This window comes from Ovis aries, chromosome 8 (assembly GCF_016772045.2).
Source record: "Ovis aries strain OAR_USU_Benz2616 breed Rambouillet chromosome 8, ARS-UI_Ramb_v3.0, whole genome shotgun sequence".
NCBI classification, from domain to species: domain Eukaryota; kingdom Metazoa; phylum Chordata; class Mammalia; order Artiodactyla; family Bovidae; genus Ovis; species Ovis aries.
The window spans coordinates 19,392,119-19,412,291 of NC_056061.1; the positions used below are offsets into that span (position 1 = coordinate 19,392,119).

At 41.8% G+C, this 20,173-nt stretch overlaps 2 protein-coding genes across 9 annotated transcripts in view; one reads left to right on the plus strand and one right to left on the minus strand.

Moving 5' to 3' along the window:
- MCM9 (minichromosome maintenance 9 homologous recombination repair factor) overlaps positions 1-20,173 on the plus strand; it is an 88,231-nt gene that overhangs the window by 26,880 nt on the left and 41,178 nt on the right. Inside the window, exon 8 of one of the 8 annotated variants that reach the window (XM_042253275.2) lies at positions 6,633-13,924. The exons of 6 other annotated variants lie outside the window; for them this stretch is intronic. In XM_042253275.2, the coding sequence (XP_042109209.1) occupies positions 6,633-6,823 (191 nt within the window). In that variant the 3' untranslated portion in view covers positions 6,824-13,924. Of the gene's footprint in view, positions 1-222; positions 4,070-6,632; positions 13,925-20,173 lie in introns of those variants that run through there. One more of the 8 variants, XM_042253277.2, reaches the window with a different exon arrangement.
- ASF1A (anti-silencing function 1A histone chaperone) lies at positions 1,629-15,421 on the minus strand. The gene is given in 4 exon segments (NM_001166188.1): positions 1,629-2,609; positions 3,876-4,052; positions 8,655-8,770; positions 15,083-15,421. Coding segments are annotated over 4 exon segments (615 nt in total). The 5' UTR covers positions 15,192-15,421; the 3' UTR covers positions 1,629-2,396.

Consider the following 20,173-nt stretch of genomic DNA (forward strand, 5'->3'; position numbering starts at 1 on the left):
CCAAAGGGCCAAACTACACTTTATTTAAACTGTATCACAACCCATTAGAGGGTCATAGAAAGTTATTCATGGGTCAGAACCAGCACTTTCAAATACAGTACCAGATACTACAGTATACTAGTGCACAGAAAAGGTGCACTATTACAGGTGTATTATGTGAAAATTGTTAATATACATACTTGTGTTATGGGGGTCATACTTAAATTTCTTTTTTTACCATAGATCACAGTGAAATGTTTTGAAAACTGTTGCCACTGACTTTCTTGGTAACTAGAAAACCTCAAACCTGAGGGTAAAGACCAAATGAAAGTCTAACGCTGTATAAGATTACAAATGAACGAATGCATGCATGTTTCTCAGACTTCAGCTTGTTCTCTCAGCTCCAATGATCCCTCATTCCCTCTGGCCTACTCGCCTATTTCCTCTGTGGCAGAAGTAATCTGTTCATGTTTATCTTCTCAGGACACAGCTATTCACTATGATCAGAAAGGGAAAAAACATTTCTAAACTTTCTAGCTGTTATTTTAGGCAGTGTCTAGCTAAAAAGAAAAAAAAAAAAACAACCTATGCATTCTAGTTTCTTAGTTCCTAACGTTTGAATACTCACTCTTTATTTTTTAAAATTATAGAACCATCAAAATGTTAAATAAGAGATAATAGTTTTTAAACCTCAAACTTCTGTGAAAATTAGCTGTCAGTTTACAAATTGATGTATAAACCTAACTGTTTGATGTCAGTACAAATCAATCATAATTAATCAGGATAAAGACTCAGCTGTGAGTTGATTTGGTAATTTGGCTTATATATGCTTTATTTCTAATATGCATGTATTGTGTTCCTGTTATATTAATCACTGAGCTCTTGGTTGGAAAGTATTAGTTTTATTTTCATTTTAATATTTTAACATTTTCTTTTAATTGCAATTAGACAAAAATGAAATTTTCTTCATGTTGTTTTAACAGTCGTTCGTATTTTACTTTTAAAGTCTATGAACTAGTTAGTGGACAGTATTTTAATTATCTGGTATACTAAACTTTCAAGTTTAACATTTAGCAAAATTTTGCTTCACAAAGTCACTTTGTAGAATGACAGGAAATATATACAGCTTCGAATCCATATTCAGACAAATGCCCCTTTCCCTTCCTCAAAATAAATGCTTTTAAAAAGTGCAGTATAAAAGTTTTAGTTATGAAGGCACTGCATAATTCTGTATTATATGGCTAATGTCTTGATTAGCAGCAAGAGTGATGCGAATATTCTACACTTAATTTACTGGAACATAAGAAACTTTTTGAGGAAGGACTTAGCTCTCATCAAAGAAAAAGAACCTTTTGGCCCATTTAGTTAGTGCATACCTTTTCAAGATTGCTTTTAAAAAACCTCATCTGAAAAAGCTATCTAGAATATGTCTACCACAAATATTGTACGTGAGTGTCAGGAGATACGGAGAAAAGTACTTTATGTGGAAATATATATATTTCATATGATAAAGCTAAATATATCTTTCCAAATCTACTGTTTTTATATAAATGCTGCCAACAACAGATGACTTGTCAAAACAGTTTTAAAGGGTTATGTTCATAGTATTTTTTTATGAAACTAATGAACAGAACAAAGTCATTATACTCTTTTTTTTTTTTTACTCTTCTATTCTTAAACTTAGGGAGTTTGTATCTGCTTCTGACATGTTGAATTCACTGGGTGATGATGTACGATTCAAGAACTGTTGTGATGTCCTAAACTGTTATAAAAACAAAAATCATAGCCAGAGGACCTTATAAACAATTAACCACGTTTGTTACCTTAGAACCAAACTGAATGCTGTCTAACATTATATGAATTGAATAGTAGACATAAGAGGCTTCAAAGTGGCCTGGAAAACTAGCTCTTGAAGTTCTTGATCACATATAGTTTATTTTAAATCCCTTCTTTAAGGGTATGCCAGGAAAATGGAAATTTGCCCCTTAAATCAAACCAAATTATGTGTTATCACAGGAAGACACATTTAGTGGAAGTGCACTTTGTTCTTTCAAAGGTTAGCTAAGATAGTGGTCCAAAGATTATTATCCAAGAGGCTAAGACATCTTTACAACCTGGTCTAATGATTCATCTTTCTTTCTAAGTGCTTTAATTACATATAGAGAAGAAAATAGTATCTGTTTTAATCAGATTAGTTTCAGAACAAATAAAATAACACATTAGAGAAAAACTTACTTAAAAATAGTTGTATTTATATTCCACAATTTGCTCAAATACTGGTTTTCTTATAAACTTTCTACAGGATGTTTTTTAAACAAATTCTTCACATTGCATCTTGACTATGTACTTACGGAATTTCAGGGAAATAGTTCTGTGTGTTTTTATAGCTTAATTTGTACTAAAGGGATGGCAGGTGGTCACATGCAGTCCATGTGGGATTCTAACATGACATTTAGTGAGTTTTCTGATGTGGACCATCCCTTTGATGCTGAAGGTAATGCATCTGTCGAAAGAAGTGACTGTAGATTTGGATTACTGCTCTCTGCATCTTCCAGTTTTTCTGTGTTATCTTCCCAATTAATGTGGAATCTTGTGACTCTGGGATTGGATGCCAAAATATTCCTTTGAAGCTAGAGGATAAAGAAAACATATAAATGGCAAACACTAAGAAAGTTAGATCACCGTATACAAATAGACCTTAATAGAATGGTTCTTTATATTTGTACTCCTAAAGGGCTAATTCATATACAAAGGTATAAGTCAAATAAAATATACTAAACTAATAAACAATAGGGCTGCAGTAAAGAAATTATTTTAACCTAATGGAAACAAGATGTGGGGAGCCTGAGGGAATCATTCAGATTTTTTACTATCCAAGAAAACATCCAACTCTATCCTTATTTCCTAAAAGGTAGAGAATCTCTTGAATGTATCAGAGGATGCTTCATTTAACAAATTAAGGTGCTTTCTAGATTTTGATGTGGTCTTTCTTCAGTAATATTTTCCAGTAAAATGCAAAGTATCCCCAAATAGGACCTCTCATTATTAATGGTTTCCTATCTTTTAATTATTATTGCTCATTCTTAGATGCAATATTCTAGTTCCTTCTCATTTTGCTATACAAGTAGCCATATAGGTAACTAATAAATTAGAAAGGGAAGGTTCCACATCAGAATAAAACATTCTAGCCTTATTATCAGAAAGAACATTCCATTCCACTCCCGCGTAATGTTTCTGGCATGGTCTGGCAGATAGTGTTATGTTCAATCTCACAAAAATCACCAGTTACTAAACTATTATAGTTCCCAATGTAAAATCATAAAGTACTTGGTATTTCTGAGAATATCAAATCACAGACTTCAGGTTCTCACTCAGAAACTTAACTGTTTTCACCACCAGATAATATTTAAGACCTGTAGTTTAACCTCTGAGAATTGCTGATGAAGCAAGGCATATGGGAGTTTCGAGATAACAATGTTCCTATGAAAAACAAAATGTCCCCCTACAATTTTGAGAAGTTAGACAAAAATATTATGGAATGATCAGTACAACAAACAGGAATTTGAATGTCCTAAAGATGGAAGTAGATAGAATCATGATGTATGGGGAATGCCATAAAGAGAGCCATTAGCAGAGACCTGTTGGGGGCTCTGTCAGTTTTCTAAATCATCAGACTCTCAAGGTGCCTGACCAACATTAACTGCTAATAACTAACCTGGAGGTAGCTTTGAAGTCATCCATGGTAAGGGAACAATGATTGGCTTGCTTTAGTTAGCACAAGGACCTCAAAGTTATTTTGTCTCAAAGCCACTTTCATAGTGTACTATGAAATGGCAACTGCTTAAAAAATTGTATAGTAAAGTGAATGAAAAGGGAATAATGAAAAGGAATATTACCTTAGAAAAGTCTGGTTTTACTGGCGGATTTTCCCTTAATTCTGTCTCGGTATATTCATTATTTACATAATAACCAACTCTAATAAACTCTTGACCTCGATAGGTGCACGTAATTAGCACAACTGTTACACCTACGGCATCTGCATCTGGGATGAGTCCCGGGTTAGGTGCATCAGCCTAGAATCATGTAAAAAGGAAAGAAACAGCACAAAGTCTTGTTAACCATAAGCAAAACTGGAGTTTTGGTTACACTGAGCACCTTCAGTCAAGGGCACAGCAACCAAGACTTGGAAATCATACTGGGAAGGCAAATGCTCATTTTTGAAACTGACTTATAGCTAGAAAATATAGTTCATACGTTTCTCCACAATATGCCTAAATACCTGAAAACAACACCACGTCTAGAGGAAAATACACGTGGCTACTGTGTGTGCTGGTTTATGACAGATTATGCAATATTCAATTACAAAACCTTTTATAAAATATAGTAAACAAATCAAATCTTATTGAGTCCAAGCTTCCCCAGTCATAATTTCAGACCTTAAAAATCAGTAAATATTTAATTATTCCATACAGCCTTTTGGCAGCAAATGTTTATTATCCAGTTTCCTAGGACCGATATTCTCATATCCAGTCAACACCCCCACACACAGATATTCTAATAGGAAATTAATACAAAACTGAAAGTGGAATGGAAATAGTTTTATAGCAGAATTTCAAAAAATACAAATAGTCCCACATCCTATGGAAAGTCAGTGAAGGTAGAGACTGAGGCAGATCTTGTTTTGAATCAAACCGCTGTAAGCTGAAACTTGAGGCAGGTGGGGTGGAGGTGGCTGAGCGAAGGGTTGGGCCCTGTCCACAGCCACGTGGAAGACAAGAAGGGCTTAGTTGGAAGGTGTCACAGGCTGGGGACAGGCAGCACTGGGCATGGCCGAGAGCAGCGACTCTGGCGGCATGAAGCATATGAGGTCCCACAGACTGGCTGCTCTTGCTGTGGCACAAAGGGCCATCCCTGGGCCTGGCTGAGCACTTCAGCCCATGCCTCAGCTTGGGAGCACTTCTGACTGGAGTTCTCAGGCCATTATCATACAAGACTGCTGCTAAGTCGCTTCAGTCGTGTCCAACTCTGTGTGACCCCATAGACGGCAGCCCACCAGGCTCCCCCGTCCCTGGGATTCTCCAGGCAAGAACACTGGAGTGGCTTGCCATTTCCTTCTCCAATGCATGAACGTGAAAAGTGAAAATGAAGTCGCTCAGTTGTGTCTGACTCTTAAGCTACCTCATGCACTGCAGCCCACCAGGCTGCTCTGTCCATGGCACTTTCCAGGCAGGAGTACTGGAGTGGGGTGCCACTGCCTTCTCCGGTCTCAATGTCTATCATCTCTGAAAGCAGAATTCAGGTCTTCATCTCTCATCTGGAATATTGCTAAAACTTCCCTACTGGTCTCCCCCAGCGGTAGCCTACTTGCAGTGTGGCCAACATGCTAATGCTATCTAAGTGTAGATCTATTCCTGTCCCTTCACTGGGTTTTAAAAACCTCAGGTGACTACCCTAATTTCTGACATTAAAAAAACCCCTCAATTTTTAGCTTCATTTATAAGGCCCTTCACAATTGGTCTCAATCAACATTACAATCTCTTTAACTCCACTCTTGGTCTAGAAATGTGAGTTCTTTAAAAAGTAATAATAATTGTAGTAGTAGTAACGCCTTTGTGCCTTGCATATATTCCTTCCCTAACTTGCTGAAAAAATCACATGTAAAGCTTGTGTCAAATGTATCCCTCTTAGTAAGGCACTTTCTAATCCAAACATATAATTAATAGCACTCTTTATGCACTCATATTAATTTGACACAATGTCTCTATTAATATATTCCAACAATCTAAATATGTTTACTCTTCAACCTTCCCTGAAATTCTAAGCTTTATCTTGGGCAGGAGTCCCATCCAACTCTTCTTTGTGATTTCAACTCTGGCATGGTTCTAGACACAGTATATACAGAGTATTTTGAAATTTATTCATAACTCAGTTCCTGCCCTGACGTGGTTTATGATCTCTTTGGAGAAATACCAGAATAGAACAGGGGGCCAGTCCTGAGAATATGCTGTTTGCCTTTGGGTGGAGATGGGAAACAGAGCTGGTGTAATACTATGGGAACCTCTCCCACTATTGCTTCCCATCCCCTCAGCATGTTGGTTCTAGGCATGTTTGTGTTTTAAAATTTGTTTGCTAAAGGATTCAGCCTGAGCGAAATCAAGGAGAGAAGCCTGCAGGCCTCTCAGATGATTTAGGATGGAGAAGTGATAAGCAGAGATCTTTGACTCCAACAAGCAATACGAGGCAGATGTCTGGGCACCTTCCTGCTAGCCTTTGACACAATTAAGAGGAAGGCATGTTTATTCGGAGAGGCAAAATCATGGCAGACCAGGAGAATACTATGGTAATTTGTTTCAAACATAAAACACAAAACTCTTTTAGTACCTTCCTGCTGATAACAGTGAATTCAAAAATGCATAGGCTGAACACACGATCTGGGTCACACTGTGCTTCCTTTGTACTTCTGGCAACATGTGCACACATACCAAAGTGAAAATCACTAGAGGGAAATAGTTTTTAATAACTTTTCCTACAGCACTTAAAGCCCAAAGTTGAGGAATATTCTTAACCAACATAAACACATAGAAAAGATAAATTTTTAGAAGTTTGTTTCAAAAATATGGCATTTTTTTGCAAGTTTTTTTTTTTTTAATCAGCATTGAAAGGTGTATCACTACACCTCAAGTTTCTTGATTTGAATTATGAAGTATCATCTTTGAAGTGGTCCTCCCTGGTGGCTCAGATGGTAAAGAATCTGCCTGCAATGAAGACGCCCTGCGTTCGATCCCTGGGTTGGGAAGATCCCCTGGAGAAGGTCATGGCAATCCACTCCAGTATTCTGGTCTGAGAAATTCCATGGACAGAGAAGCCTGGCAGGCTACAGTCCATGGGATCGCAAGAGTCAGACATGACTATGCACAGCACATATTTGAAGTATAGGTTCTCTAGGCTTGTGGATCAGAGCAAATACTGCTTCTTTATATAACAATTTCAAGAAGCTAAGAGAATAAAAACTTAGTGCTCATTATAGAAACAGGAAGCTGTCTGTCACTGATTATACTTAACTGCTTTATTCCTCATGACATTCTTATGAGGTAGGCTATTATTCACACTTCAGAGATGACTGGCATGACTAAGAGAGGCTAGGAGCCTGACTGAAGTCACATGTCTATAAGCAGCAGAGTGGGACTAAACCTAGTTTTCAAGTGCAGGGCTTCCCTACACAGGCATCTGTGATACCCTCTGTGACCCTTGTCAGTCACACAACTCAGCTTAACAGCACTTATTTTTTAAGTGGACCATTTTTAAAGTCTTTGGTGAATTTGTTACAAAACTGCTTCTGTTTTATGATTTGGTTGGTTTTTTTTTTTTTTGGCCAGGAGGCTCGTGGGCATGTAGTTCCCCAACCAGGGATCGAACTTGTACTCCCTGCATTGGAAGGCAGAGTCCTAACCACAGGACCACCAGGGAAGTCTCTAACAGAACTTGTAACTAATATATTTGAGCCGTTCAGTCAGTATATTTATGCTTTCCTTAACCATTTATTTACATATAATAGTTGTTGCTTTTTAATAAAAAGCACTAAGGCTAGGAGACCAAGATTCTGAATTCAAATTTAGGAAAGAGGAGGGAGCAAGTGGTAGCTCTAGAGATAGGCTTGAGTGAGTCTTAGCCCATATCTCCTGGGATTATTTAACCAATAGTATTCATTTAAATTGGCCTCATCTGTGAAGTGAAAGAAGTGAGCGCTCAGGGATAGAAGAATTAGCTTTTTTTTCCTGGTTGAAGTCTTCTCAGTGGGTTCTACTTAAATAATGGAACTGTTGGGTAGCAAAACTTGTAACAAAATTAATAATCTTTTTTAAAAAAAATTATGGCTAGTTACTCTTTGGACTATTATAAACATCTTCCTCTAATAAACATGGATAACTGAGAAGTGACTAGATAGTTGTATACAACAATTTGATGTGCCTTGAAAGGAGTAATATTTTTCAACACAGAAGACAATGTCTGAAGCCTTGGCACAGACCTAAATACTGTCAGTGGGATCTGAAAACATAATTATATATTAGTAGAGTTTCTCCTTATAAATGATGGAGCTGTGGATTTGTAATAGTAATCCTCTATAAGAAGTGTAAGGTAGATGCTTTAGTAGACCACTGGATTTCCAGTGACCTAAGATCCACAGATCTCTTATCTTCTAACATACCTGGTAACCTAGCTGAATTACTGATAATGCTGATAATGCTGAAATAAAGTTGTTTTGTTACATCATTCCTAGTGTCTGAAACTATAATCTGAAAATGCATATTACTGACGATCCCAGTTAGTAAGCATTTTGAACCCCTGTTTTGTGCTGCTGGACAGCCAGCCACCCTGAAGGTTTCCTACTAAGGGGCTATTCACAGGATGAGTGCAAAATTAACCATCACATGTGTACTGACACAGTATAAGGTTAACTGCATGCTGTGCAAACCCTGAAGTAAAAATCACAGTAACACTCTCAGCACACGTAACCAGGAGGTGGCATTCCTTCATGACACATAAACTTGTTAAAACACGAAAGAAGCAGATAAAAAGTGAATGCGGCAGAACCAGAATGATGTAGCCCAAAAGCAAAGGGCTGAGGACCATTTACAAATGTATTTGGCATACAGATATACCAAGAATAATCTTACCTGAAATACAAACATATGCCTTCCTGCAGGAACAGGGCCCACTAAAACAGAGTCTAAAACTTGATCGTATTCTTCACTTTCTGCAGAGCCCACATAGATAATTTTCCATTCCAGGTCTAGGGTTAAAAACCAAAATATTATTTCATATTCAGTAATTACAAGATGACATCAAAGACCCTTTGAATGTCCACTTACACCATTTATTGGCTGCTAAAATTGGCTTTTCATACCAGAAAATCCAGAAATGCACCTAAGTGCTCCTTATAAAATTCGTACATTTCATACCAGAGTGTCTCACAATGCTGTTATGCGAAATACTGGTTCCTGGGCAGGGCTTCTCACCCATGAAACAACATGGCCAAAAGCGTGGGAAATGCTACAACCGTCTCTTGAGGATTTGCAAAGCACACTGGCAGAGCAAGGGGGTCTGAGAAATCCTTCAGTAAAGAACACCAGTATTGTTAATCCAGTGTTTCCTACATTTATTTGGCTAAGGAATCCCTCTCCCTTTTCTGTATGTCATCATTCAACAACCTGACTTCCCTGGTGGCTCAGACGGTAAAGCATCTGTCTACAATGTGGGAGACCTGGGTTCGATCCCTGGGTCGGGAAGTTCCCTGGAGAAGGAAATGGCAACCCACTCCAGTACTCTTGCCTAGAAAATCCCATGGACGGAGGAGCCTGGTGTCCATGGGGTCGCAAAGAGTCGGTACACGACTGAGCAACTTCACTTCACTTCAAACCCACTTTGGAAGGGCTAACCCATATTATGCATAGATCCAGATCAAAGAGCTCCAAAGTGGAAAAATCACTATTTGCAAACTTCTCCTGTGGCTCAGAAGCCCCTTAGGGCTTCAACTCAACTGCTAAGGTTCACAGTGGGGTTTCTCCCTCATGGCACCCCTTCCTGTCATCCATTCTTTACATTGGGAAGAGGAAACAAAGGTTCCTTATACCACTTGATATGTCAAAGTATATACTGTGGGAACAGGCATGAGGAACAAGAAAGAAAGAAACACAACCCAAGGCACTCCATGTAATTCAGTTGTTGTATGTAATTCAGTCTTTCCTGAGCACCCTTTACAGTGTGCTCTGTGAGAAGAACCTAGAGATGAGCACAATGACTGCTCTTTGCAAGAGGCCTCCTCATTAGTAGGGGGAGGAACACCATTCTACAAATACAAATTATCTGAGACCTCCTGGTCCTCTTAGGTTGTTTAGCACTGTGTGGCCTGACTCCTGGATCCACTCCACAAAGTCTACGCCAGACTCAGGGATGGGGGGCGGTGATGCTTCTGGGTCACCTGTGGAGAATCTAATGCCATCATGTGTTGTCATTCTTGTATAACTTTGAAGCTCGTTTTGTTCCTTCAACAGGTAACAGGAATAGGCGAGGCACTGCTCATTCATAGTGATTATAAACTGCAGTTCAGTGAAGTAAGAGATCCTTGAGGTTTCTTCTTCCTCTTACTGTGTCATGCTTCTGTCCCAGACCTTGGCCACTTTATCTTCAGTTCCTAGTACATTTCTAGATGCAGGGTCCCACATCTGACATCTCGTGAGATTATCTATTTGCTGATGAAGATTAAGAGAGGGAACAAGCAGTATGAGTATCTAGTCAGAAGGGACAGCAAGTACTAAGACCAGATGGGCAGGCACATGCTTGAGAAAAAGCAAAGCCACTGGGGCAACAGCAGAATGAGCAAAAGAGAAAGCAGCTGACTGGGAGATTTGGAGGGGAGAGGTGTAGCCAGAGGATGCAGGGCTTGGAAGTCACCGTGAGGATTTGTGGCTTTATCATGAAGAGGCATGCGAAGCCACTGGAATGCTGAGTAGAGGAGCAACATGGCCTGATTTTCATTTTGTGTGTGAGCGTTAGTCGCTCAGTCATGTCTTAACTTTTTGTGACCCCCATGGACTGTAGCCCACCAGGCTCCTCTGTCCATGGGATTTTCCAGGCAAGAATATTGGAGTGGGTGACTTTCATTTTAGGAGGATCATTTTAGTTGCTGTGTTTAGTATAGACTGTAAGATGGCAAAGGAAGAAACAGGAGGATAGTTCAGTTGAGGCAGGAAATTATGGTGTCTTGGACCACATGTAGCCATAGAGGGGAGAAGTAGTAACACTGTGGATATATCCTGAAGGTCGAGCCAGCAAGAGCCACTTATTTTTCTGGGGGCAGGGAAGGGAAACCATCAGGAGTTCCAGGGATGAAGAAGGTAATGAATAAGTGGAGATCATAAGTCTGGTAAAAATTTAGAAACTGTCCATATGTGAAACCTTGAAAATAGGTGGGATTCCAAGCGAGTGAGCCCAGGGAGCTCTCCAAAGTTAAGAAGTCAGGGAGATAGGATCAATTAAAGTTACCCAATTAGTGGCCAGTGAAGCAGGTAACCCAAAAGTCAAGTGGAGAAATGGTTTTAAGGAGAAAGGGGTATGGAAACTACTCAACTAGCCAAGTAAAGAGAAGCCTGGGATTTGTCACACAGAGGTTTCCATAATTGTTTGTTCATTTCATAAGTATCTGTACTACTATGGATTGTGATCTTGCCTTAATTGGTATAAGCTGGCATTTGTGGTCTGGTGCAGGAATGTGGTTATAACTTATAAACATCCCTTTATAAAATACCTGGGCATTGGTCTTGCCACCTCACACCTGTTATTCAAAACCTCAACAGCTTCGTAGGTATCACATGGGATTAATTATACATGTTACACAAGTAAAGCTGAGACTCTCGATAGGTTAAGTAATATGCCCAAATTCACACAGCTAGTAAATGGAAGAATCAAAATCCAAGCTATGTCTCTGTGACTCCAAAGCCTGGGCTCTTTCCAAAAATCTGAGATAAATTCTTTCCTTTTTAGCTCTCAAATCAACAGTGAAATAAAGGAATTTAACTGCGGGAGGTGGGAAGGCATGGCTGAGGGCAGAGGCCGAGGGGTAGATAATCTAGCCTTAAGGAGTATAGGCTGTAACTCAGGGTACCTTAATTTTTATGCTATGGATGCTTGCTATAGCTACTGAGTTTAAAACACTCAATACTTATTTATAAATCAGCATCAGTTGTTTTGTTCTTAATCTTTTTTTGAACCCAGCTTCATTTCCTTGCCCCCTGTATTTGAAACAAGAAGGGACAGGATGGAATGCTTTACACAGGTGATAGTTTGGAGTAGTTTACTCACTTATTTAAAAAGTTAACTGTTTCATTTAATCATGGTAACTTCAGTCTGCAGGTGTCTCCATTTGAGGTGGGAGTGAGGGAAGTCACCAAGTAAATTTCAAGCTAATTACACTATTTGGGAAGACCTGTGATCTAGGGGAAAGTATGTAGTATTTGTGAATTAGTACAAACCTGAGGTTTTAAAGTATGAAGCTTCATTCAGTTATGTTTTAAGTATGTATTCAACTGACAGCTCTAAGTATTGATCAACATTTTTTAAAAAGGCTCCATTCAGTAAAGAAGCAGAGAAATCAGCAGTCCACAGAAGGTATAACAAAGTCAGCAGTAAAGTCAATGAAAATGTGTACAGGCTTGGTGACCATCAGACCAAACACACCCAAGGTCTCCTATCTCCTGGACTTAACAGGAGAGCCTCTCCTTACATCTGTGGATTGCTGTCCTACCCCTGTATAGGTCTTACAGTAGATTTCAACTAAATTCTCTTAAGTACTCAGACTTTTTCTGAAACAAAGCTACAGGGCAGCTTTTAAAGGAAAGTCAAAATATGTGAGGGCTATTGACAATTTAAAGTATGAAAAATGATGGCCAAGCTCTGGAACTTGAAACAAAATTATACAGTGAAAATTTCTCATTGGACTATTCTATATTTCACTTCCAAGAACAAATATTTTAAAGAACTGTAGCAATGGCACCCCACTCCAGTACTCCTGCCTGGAAAATCCCATGGATGGAAGAGCCTGGTTGGCTGCAGTCCACGGGGTCACTAAGAGTTAGACATGACTGAGTGACTTCACTTTCACTTTTCACTTTCATGCACTGGAGAAGGAAATGGCAACCCACTCCAGTGTTCTTGCCTGGAGAATCCCAGGGACGGGGGAGCCTGGTGGGCTGCCGTCTATGGGGTCACACAGAGTTGGACACGACTGAAGTGACTTAGTAGCAGCAGCATAAAAGATGGGACTATAAGAAGTCTTTACTAAGTAAACTCTATTTCCTTAATCCACACAGCCTCTAGGTGGAGTACATAAGCATGGCACCTTTTTGAAAGATTCCTTTGCAGCTTCAGTATGACTCAGCTTAAACTCCTAAAAAGTACTAAATAAATGCCCAGTATAAGTACCTGGGAAGTGAGGTAGACAAGTCAAAGTAAGGTGTATTCCTGACATCAGTACTGTAAAAATTGATAGGATTCAGCTTGGTTCTGAAAAGATCCCATTACAAACAGAACACATCAATGGCAGGTTTCAGCCATCCATTGTCAAAGCCCTGTAACAACATCCTGAATCATCTAACTTCCTTGTTGAGAACTCGCTCCTAAAATGGAAGATATCACTTGAGAAATACCAGTAATTTCAAGAAGTTCTAATGCCTAAAACACTGTAGTATAAATTGGAAGGGACTCATTTATTGTATTTCTCTTGCATTTGTCCATTTTTATATGCAGTTGATAGTAAAACCAAAAAAATGTCTAGTGGGCATGAAAATGGGCCTAGTGGCTGAAATGCTTATGGCAGTACTTTAGTAACCAAATAGTTTCAAAGTTCGGTAATAAGGAAAACCCCCTTTAATTTTTATTAGCAACAGCCCATTTAAGAATTAGTTTAATAAATGAATTGTCTTTCAAAATGTGCCTACTTTCGTATGTGCATATGTGCTTTATATTTGTAGTAAAACTACAGTGTATGGAACAGCACATACTAAAGTGGTAATTATGGTTACTTTTGAGTGACATGTTGGCGGAAGGTATTGAGTACAGAGGAGTGTTACTTTATATATGTATGAACAACTTTTAAAAAGTTTATTACAATGAGCATATGTTGGTTTTTGTAATTGAAATAGTTTACACACTACCTAAAATACATTATACAGGGATTAAAGGATAATTTTTAAAGTGAAAATGCTTTACATGCCTTGATTAGCATATAATTTAAGATGAATTTTGCTAAACATAATTGTAAGTTCAAAAAAAGCCTGTCCCCTATTTAGCTGTAAAATTACCATCGATGAAGTTAAACTTTTTTTTCCCCTTGAAATTTTGAAAATGGAGCACTGGATGGTTTTAATAAAATCGGAAAGACCTTGGCAAATTTTAGCTTTCTGAATTTCTTACCGCACATGCTATATGTCTTTCTGAGGACCTTAAAACGTACTTAGAAAAAAAAAATTAAATTTTGCATTGCCATCAGGACTTTATTTCCTAGCCCACTTTTGTGTTTTATGTTCAGGGTATTTGGATGTGGACTTGCTGTAATTAGATTTCAACACGTTCTTGAAGGAAGTCTTTCAGACTACTTAGAAGCCAGTGATCAAGTCCTGGAAATTATTTAAATATTTTACTTATTTCTGCTCTCAGGTTAAATGTAACTTGCTAGCTTAGCAATATGTTTCTTCCTGAGAGAGAGAAGATTAGATTTCAGTCACCAAGGATGAGGAGCCCACGTTGCTCGGGGCGAGCCTGCGCGCCAGCATCCCCGGGCGCCCCGAGCATCCTGGGTGCCGGCTGGGGAGCGCCGGCCCGGGAGCACCCGCGGCCCCCGGAGAGCGCCGGCCCGTGGCGCCGAGGGGCCGAGCCTGCGCCCGCCTCCCCCACTGGTTGGTCCACGGAACCAGAAATCAGCGCGAGGACAGCCTCGCTCCCCTCCCCGAAGCGGCCGGGCATGGCCACCCCGGAGAGTCCGGTAACTCCAGCGTGAGCGCTAAAAATGGACGTGCCTCTTGCTCGGGGGCAGGAAGGTGGGCAGGCGGGGCGCCGCGCTCGTCACCCGCGGAGAGGAGGCGTCGTGACGCCGGGGTCGGTGGCCCAATTCTCTACTCTCGGTAAGATGGCTCCGCTGCGAACTCGCCGGCGCCGACCACACACATGCCTCTGCCTTCCCACCTCCTCGCCGGGGCCGCGGAGGCCGTTGGGTGCCCGGGGCCAGCCCGGCGCGACCCCCGGCCGGCGCCGCGGGCGCGAGTGCGGGTCTCGCGAAGCGCCCGCCCGCCAGACAAAGCTGACAACATGGCTACCTCCGCTCGAACAAGTTCCTCGCAAGTTGAGCCGCGGCAGGCGCCCCGGCGGCGGCCGAACGCCGCGCGCGCCTGGCCGGCCGTCGTCCATCAACTTCAAGTTTCCCTCCGCAAAGCCGAGCCCGCAGCCCGCTCGGCGCCGAGCCCCGGCCGCCCGCGTGAGGCCGGGCCCGGGAAACTTTCAACGTCTGCAGCCCGCAACTGACAGCCCGGCGGCGGGCGGGCGCCCGACTCACCTTCAGACAGGTCCTCGATGCACTCGAAGGTGATCTCGAACTGGAATGGGTTGTAGAAGGGAGAAGGGTTATCCAGCACCACTACATTGTTCACCTGAACCTTTGCCATATTTTGAAAAAAACACAAACAATGGGGACGGGGGGCTCGTTGCGGCACAATAAAGTCCAGCGCGCGGCCGCTCGGGAGAGCGCAGACCCCCGCCCCGGCGCCGGCCCGACGTCGTGCAGCGGCGACTTGAGAAACTTTTTTTTCCTCTTTTTATTTACACGGGAACACTCCACAGTGTTTTGCAGCTTTCCTATTTCACTAAACTACAGCCCATTCTGCTCTGATAACTAGCAGCGTTGCCCGCGATTGGCTGCACCCGAGCTCTGACCCTCCTCCTCCAGCGAGGGCCTCCGCGGCGAGCAAGATGGGCTCCCGCTCCCGGAATGGACTCGGAAACTTTAACTGCGGCTCCACCTGCTGGTGTGGATTAGGACAAAGGCGGAGAACAAAGTGAGTGGAATACGGGCTGGGAGGCCCGCGCGGAGGCCGCCGGCGGCAGCGGCGGCGGCGGCGGCGGGGGGAGGGGCGGCGCAGGCCCCGCCCCCGGCCCGGCGGCTCCCGCGCCTCACGTCGGGCGTGGCCGCAGCGGGGCGGGGTCGAGGGAGGCGTGGCCACGGCGAGGCGGCAGGAGGCGTGGCCACGGCGGGAAGGCGTGCTCGCCGTGGGCACGGCGACGGGAGGGCGCGATCCTGGCGACACCCGCCTCTGGGGTTTGTGTAACGGGTTTGTTCTGTGTCTCCCCCACTCCCCCTTCTGACTCTTCACATTAGTCCGACGGCTGTGTCGGCTCTCTACTGAATTTAGGAGATGCGAATCCGTTGTCTACACTAGGTTAGGTTCAGTTGTCTGTGTACTGGGTAATATTTGGGTTAGAGGGAAGGTTGGTTGCAGGGGAAGTAAATTGCATTTTATAGACTGATGTCAGCTCAAAAGGAGCAAAGCCATTTTGGAAATCTAGTTCTTGGCCAATCTCTACGTTTGGGCACGACAGCGCCGTTAGTTAAGTAGATACAAAATGAAGGGCGAGGAAACGCTTTTCCACCCACACTTTGTGGAATAGGTAGTATTTGGGCTGCACCAGGGTCGTCTTTCTCCCGTTCCAGTCTGGAAAGTCTAGAATAAAAAGATGACTTGAGGTTGGATCACTTATACCCGGTTTCTCCTGTTCGGAGGACACAGCAGGAACATAAAAAGGAGAAAATGCAAGTATCAGAAGACCGTAAAGACAACAGATACAAGCAGAAAAGGCAAAAGGCGAGTAGAGACCACGAAAGCATACCAAGACGTGCAATTTTCCAAAAAGTCATGACCTAAACCGTTAGTAAGTAAAAATGTATGGCACCACGAGCAAGTTCAGAGGAATCTTTACTTGATTATTCGACATTCAGCGTCAGTTTGTTCTTGACTACCTTTGTAGGAAAGGGAGAGCTTGTAATACATTTTGTGTAAGGTTGTTGAGCTGTTTCTATTTTCTAAATAAGAGCAATATAAAGGGATTTTTTTCCCTGCTGCATAAACCATCATTTTTCAGGTATTTTGAATGAAACCACTTGGTTAATTAAATTCAGAGAAAGTTATTTAAGTGTCATCTATGCTGAAAGTTTTCTCTTAGTATGGTGCTGAGAATTTTTCAGTTAACATTCTTTGGACACTGTTCATTGCAGGTTGCTTTTAATGAGACTTCTGCATCTGATGGTCTTTTGAAAGTTAATAAGAGACAGCTAGGGAGGCCTGGCATGCTGCAGTCCATGAAGTCACAAAGAGTCACACAACTTAGCCATAGAACAACAGCAATGGGACAGTTAATCCCAGGCCTCCCACATTTAGGGAAACTACTCAGGGTGAGGATCCCATTGTATCATGGATGGATTAGCAAATACCACGATCTACTGGAAGGGGTTTCCTCAAGCCCAGGTATTTGTACAAATTAGAGTTTAACAGTCATACTGTGGGGACAGGTGCAAATTACGTTGGCTGATAAACTGTATTCTCTGTTCATTGTTATTAGTGCTGGGCCTAAGGCTGCCTCAGATGAAGTGTAAGTTGTAAGACACACAGAACATAGGCGATAGCCATTTGAAGCATAAAACAAGGTTCTCTTGAGACTGGGATATATGCAGTTTCCTCATTATTGCAGGCATCGTTATGAGGAGATTGAAATCCATTTGCTTTATAAAAATGACTTTAAAAGCTTGGTAAAAATCAAGTGCGCTTTTAATCTGCTCGTGTTCTAAGTCGCTTTAGTCATGTCTGACTCTTTGCGACCCTGTGGATTGTAGCCTGCCAGGCTCCTCTGTCCACTGCTCATAGGTGATGTCATTGTGAAGTGTGTAAGATTTGTTCTCAGCATCAAGACTGAGATTTACCTGGATAGTACTACTGGGTTGGCCGAGAAGTTTGTTGGAGTTTTTCCGTAAGGTGTTACGGAAAAATCCAAAAACTTTTTGGCCAACCCAATATTTCTGGCTTATTTTCTTTAAACTCTTCATTTATCATGTCATATATAAGAGTATTTAAGGGGCGGGGGAAGCCCGCCCTAATAGCTCATTGGAAGCCTCAAGAATTGGCTCCAGGCCTTTACTGTTGCCTTTCTTATCTTAACTCTTACTGTTACTGCTCCTCAAAAGTATTAAAGAGCCTTTGGGTACTCGCTCCAGTAGTTTCCTCATCAATGATAATACCTTCCAGGAAGACCACAGGGATTTCCAGATGTGCCCTTGTGTACTTCTGATTAAATGGCATGCCTTAAGGGGGAAAGACTGTAAAAGCATTATTCTGGTTTCAGAGACAGTCTGTAAGATTTGTTGCTGAACAACTTTTTGGTGACTCTCAAACAGTTAACCACATTGCTGCAGATGGGTTGCCATGAATGCTGTCGTATGTGAAGTACCCAGGGGGACCCACATGACACTTAGAGGGCTACATGGAATGTAATCCTCAAATCACTTCTCTCTTTATAGCCTGCTTGGGGGAAGGGTGGCTGAAAAAGGTTGCTTTGGCTCTAAAACGAACAAAGACTAAGTTAATGCCTAGGACAGAGATAAATGAACCTAGTTAGCTATTGTCATGGGCTGAATTATGCTGTTCTCCTTGACCCCAAATTCATATGTATGCCCTCAGTATCTCAGACTGACTGTAGTTGCTGGCAGGGCCTTAAAAGAGGTGTTTAAGTTAAAGTGAGTCCCTTGGAGTGGGCCCTAATCCATTCTAACTAGCTTCTTTATATGAGGAGGAAGTTTGGACATAAAAAGAGACGCCAAGGGCACTCATGCACAGAAGAAAGACCGCTTGAGGACTCAAGAAAGTGGCCATTTGTAGGTCAAATGAAACCAACCTTGCTGACATCTGATCTTTTACTTTTAACCTTCAGAACAGAACTGTGAAAAAACAGGTTTCTATTATTTAAGCCACCCAGTCTGGCAGCCCTAACAATCTATGTATGTAATCCGCTTGTTGTTCATTTATCAAGGGCGTTCTATGGAGTGAAACGATGTGGTCATATAGGTTGTAGGTTGTAGGGTGGGGTTGTGTGCTGCAGACATTTCTCAGAGGAAGTATCTGCTACTGTGCATACTCACCTTGAATTCTGAACAGACTAGATGCAGCTTGCTTCTGAGTTCCAAAGCTCATCTACAGAGGGCTTTTCAGAATCTTAAAGTTGAGGTTAAATTGAGGTCACACACAAAGCTAGATGAAAGAGTGAGTTAAATGTACTAGAATTAAACTGAATTAAAATTGTTGTTCAGTCACCCAGTCGTGTCCAACTCTTGAGACCCCATGGACTGCAACACACCAGGACTCCCTGTCCCTCACTGTCTCCCGAAGTTTGCCCAAATTCATGTACATTGCATCAGTGATGCCATGCAGCCATCTCATCCTCTGATGCCCTCTTCTCGTTCTGCCCTCAATCTTTCCCAGCATCAGGGACTTTTCCAGTGAATTGACTGTTCGCATCAGATGACCAAAATACTGGAGCTTCAGCATCAGTCCTTCCAAAGGGTATTCAGGGTTGATCTCCCTTGAGATTGACTGATTTGATCTCCTTGCCGTCCAAGGGACTTTCAGGAGTCTTCTCCAGCACCGCAGTTTGAAGACATCAATTCTTTGGTGCTCTGCCTTCTTTATGGTCCAGCTCTCACAACCATATGTGACCACTGGGAAGACCATAGGCTTGACTATGTGGACCTTTGTTGCCAGAGTAACATCTCTGCTTTTCAACACACTGTCTAGGTTTGTCATAGCTTTCCTGTGAAGAAGCAAACATCTTCTGATTTCATGGCTGCAGTCACCATCTACAGTGATTTTGAAGCCCAAGAAGAGGAAATCTGTCACTACTTCCACCTTTTCCCCTTCTATTTGCCATGCGGTAATGGGGCTGGATGCCATGATCTTAAATTTTGTTTAATATTTAGCTTTAAGCCAGCTCTGTCACCCTCCTCCTTCACCCTCATCAAGAGGCTCTTTAGTTTCTGTTTGCTTTCTGCCAATAGAGTGGTATCATCCGCATATCTCAGTTGTTGATGTTTCTCCCGCCTATCTTGATTCCAGCTTGTAACTCATCCAGCCCGGCATTTCTCATGATGTGCTCAGAGTACAGACTAAACAAGCAAGGTGACAGCAGACAGCCCTGCCGTACTGCTTTCTCAATCTTGAACCAGTCAACCAGGGTTGTAACTGTTGCTTCTTGACCTGCATACTGGGTTCTCAGGAGACAGATAAGGTGGTCTGGTATTCCCATCTCTTTAACAGCTTTCCACAGTTTGTTGGGATCCACAAAGTTAAAATACACTGAATTAAAATGTATTAGAACTGAGAAGTCAAATCTCAGACACTGCCTGCTGCAGAAGTTATCATAGGTATGGAAATGTTGACCTCTTGCCTTTGTTTAATTCCTAAATTTTACCTGGCACAATGATTTGTCGTAATAAATGGTTTCTCTCTATATATTGGTATCTTAATACCAGTTAATATAAATGGTAATTATTTGTCACTGTACTAAATTCTCTTTGAGAACACATTTGTGTTATTGTCCCCATCTTTTA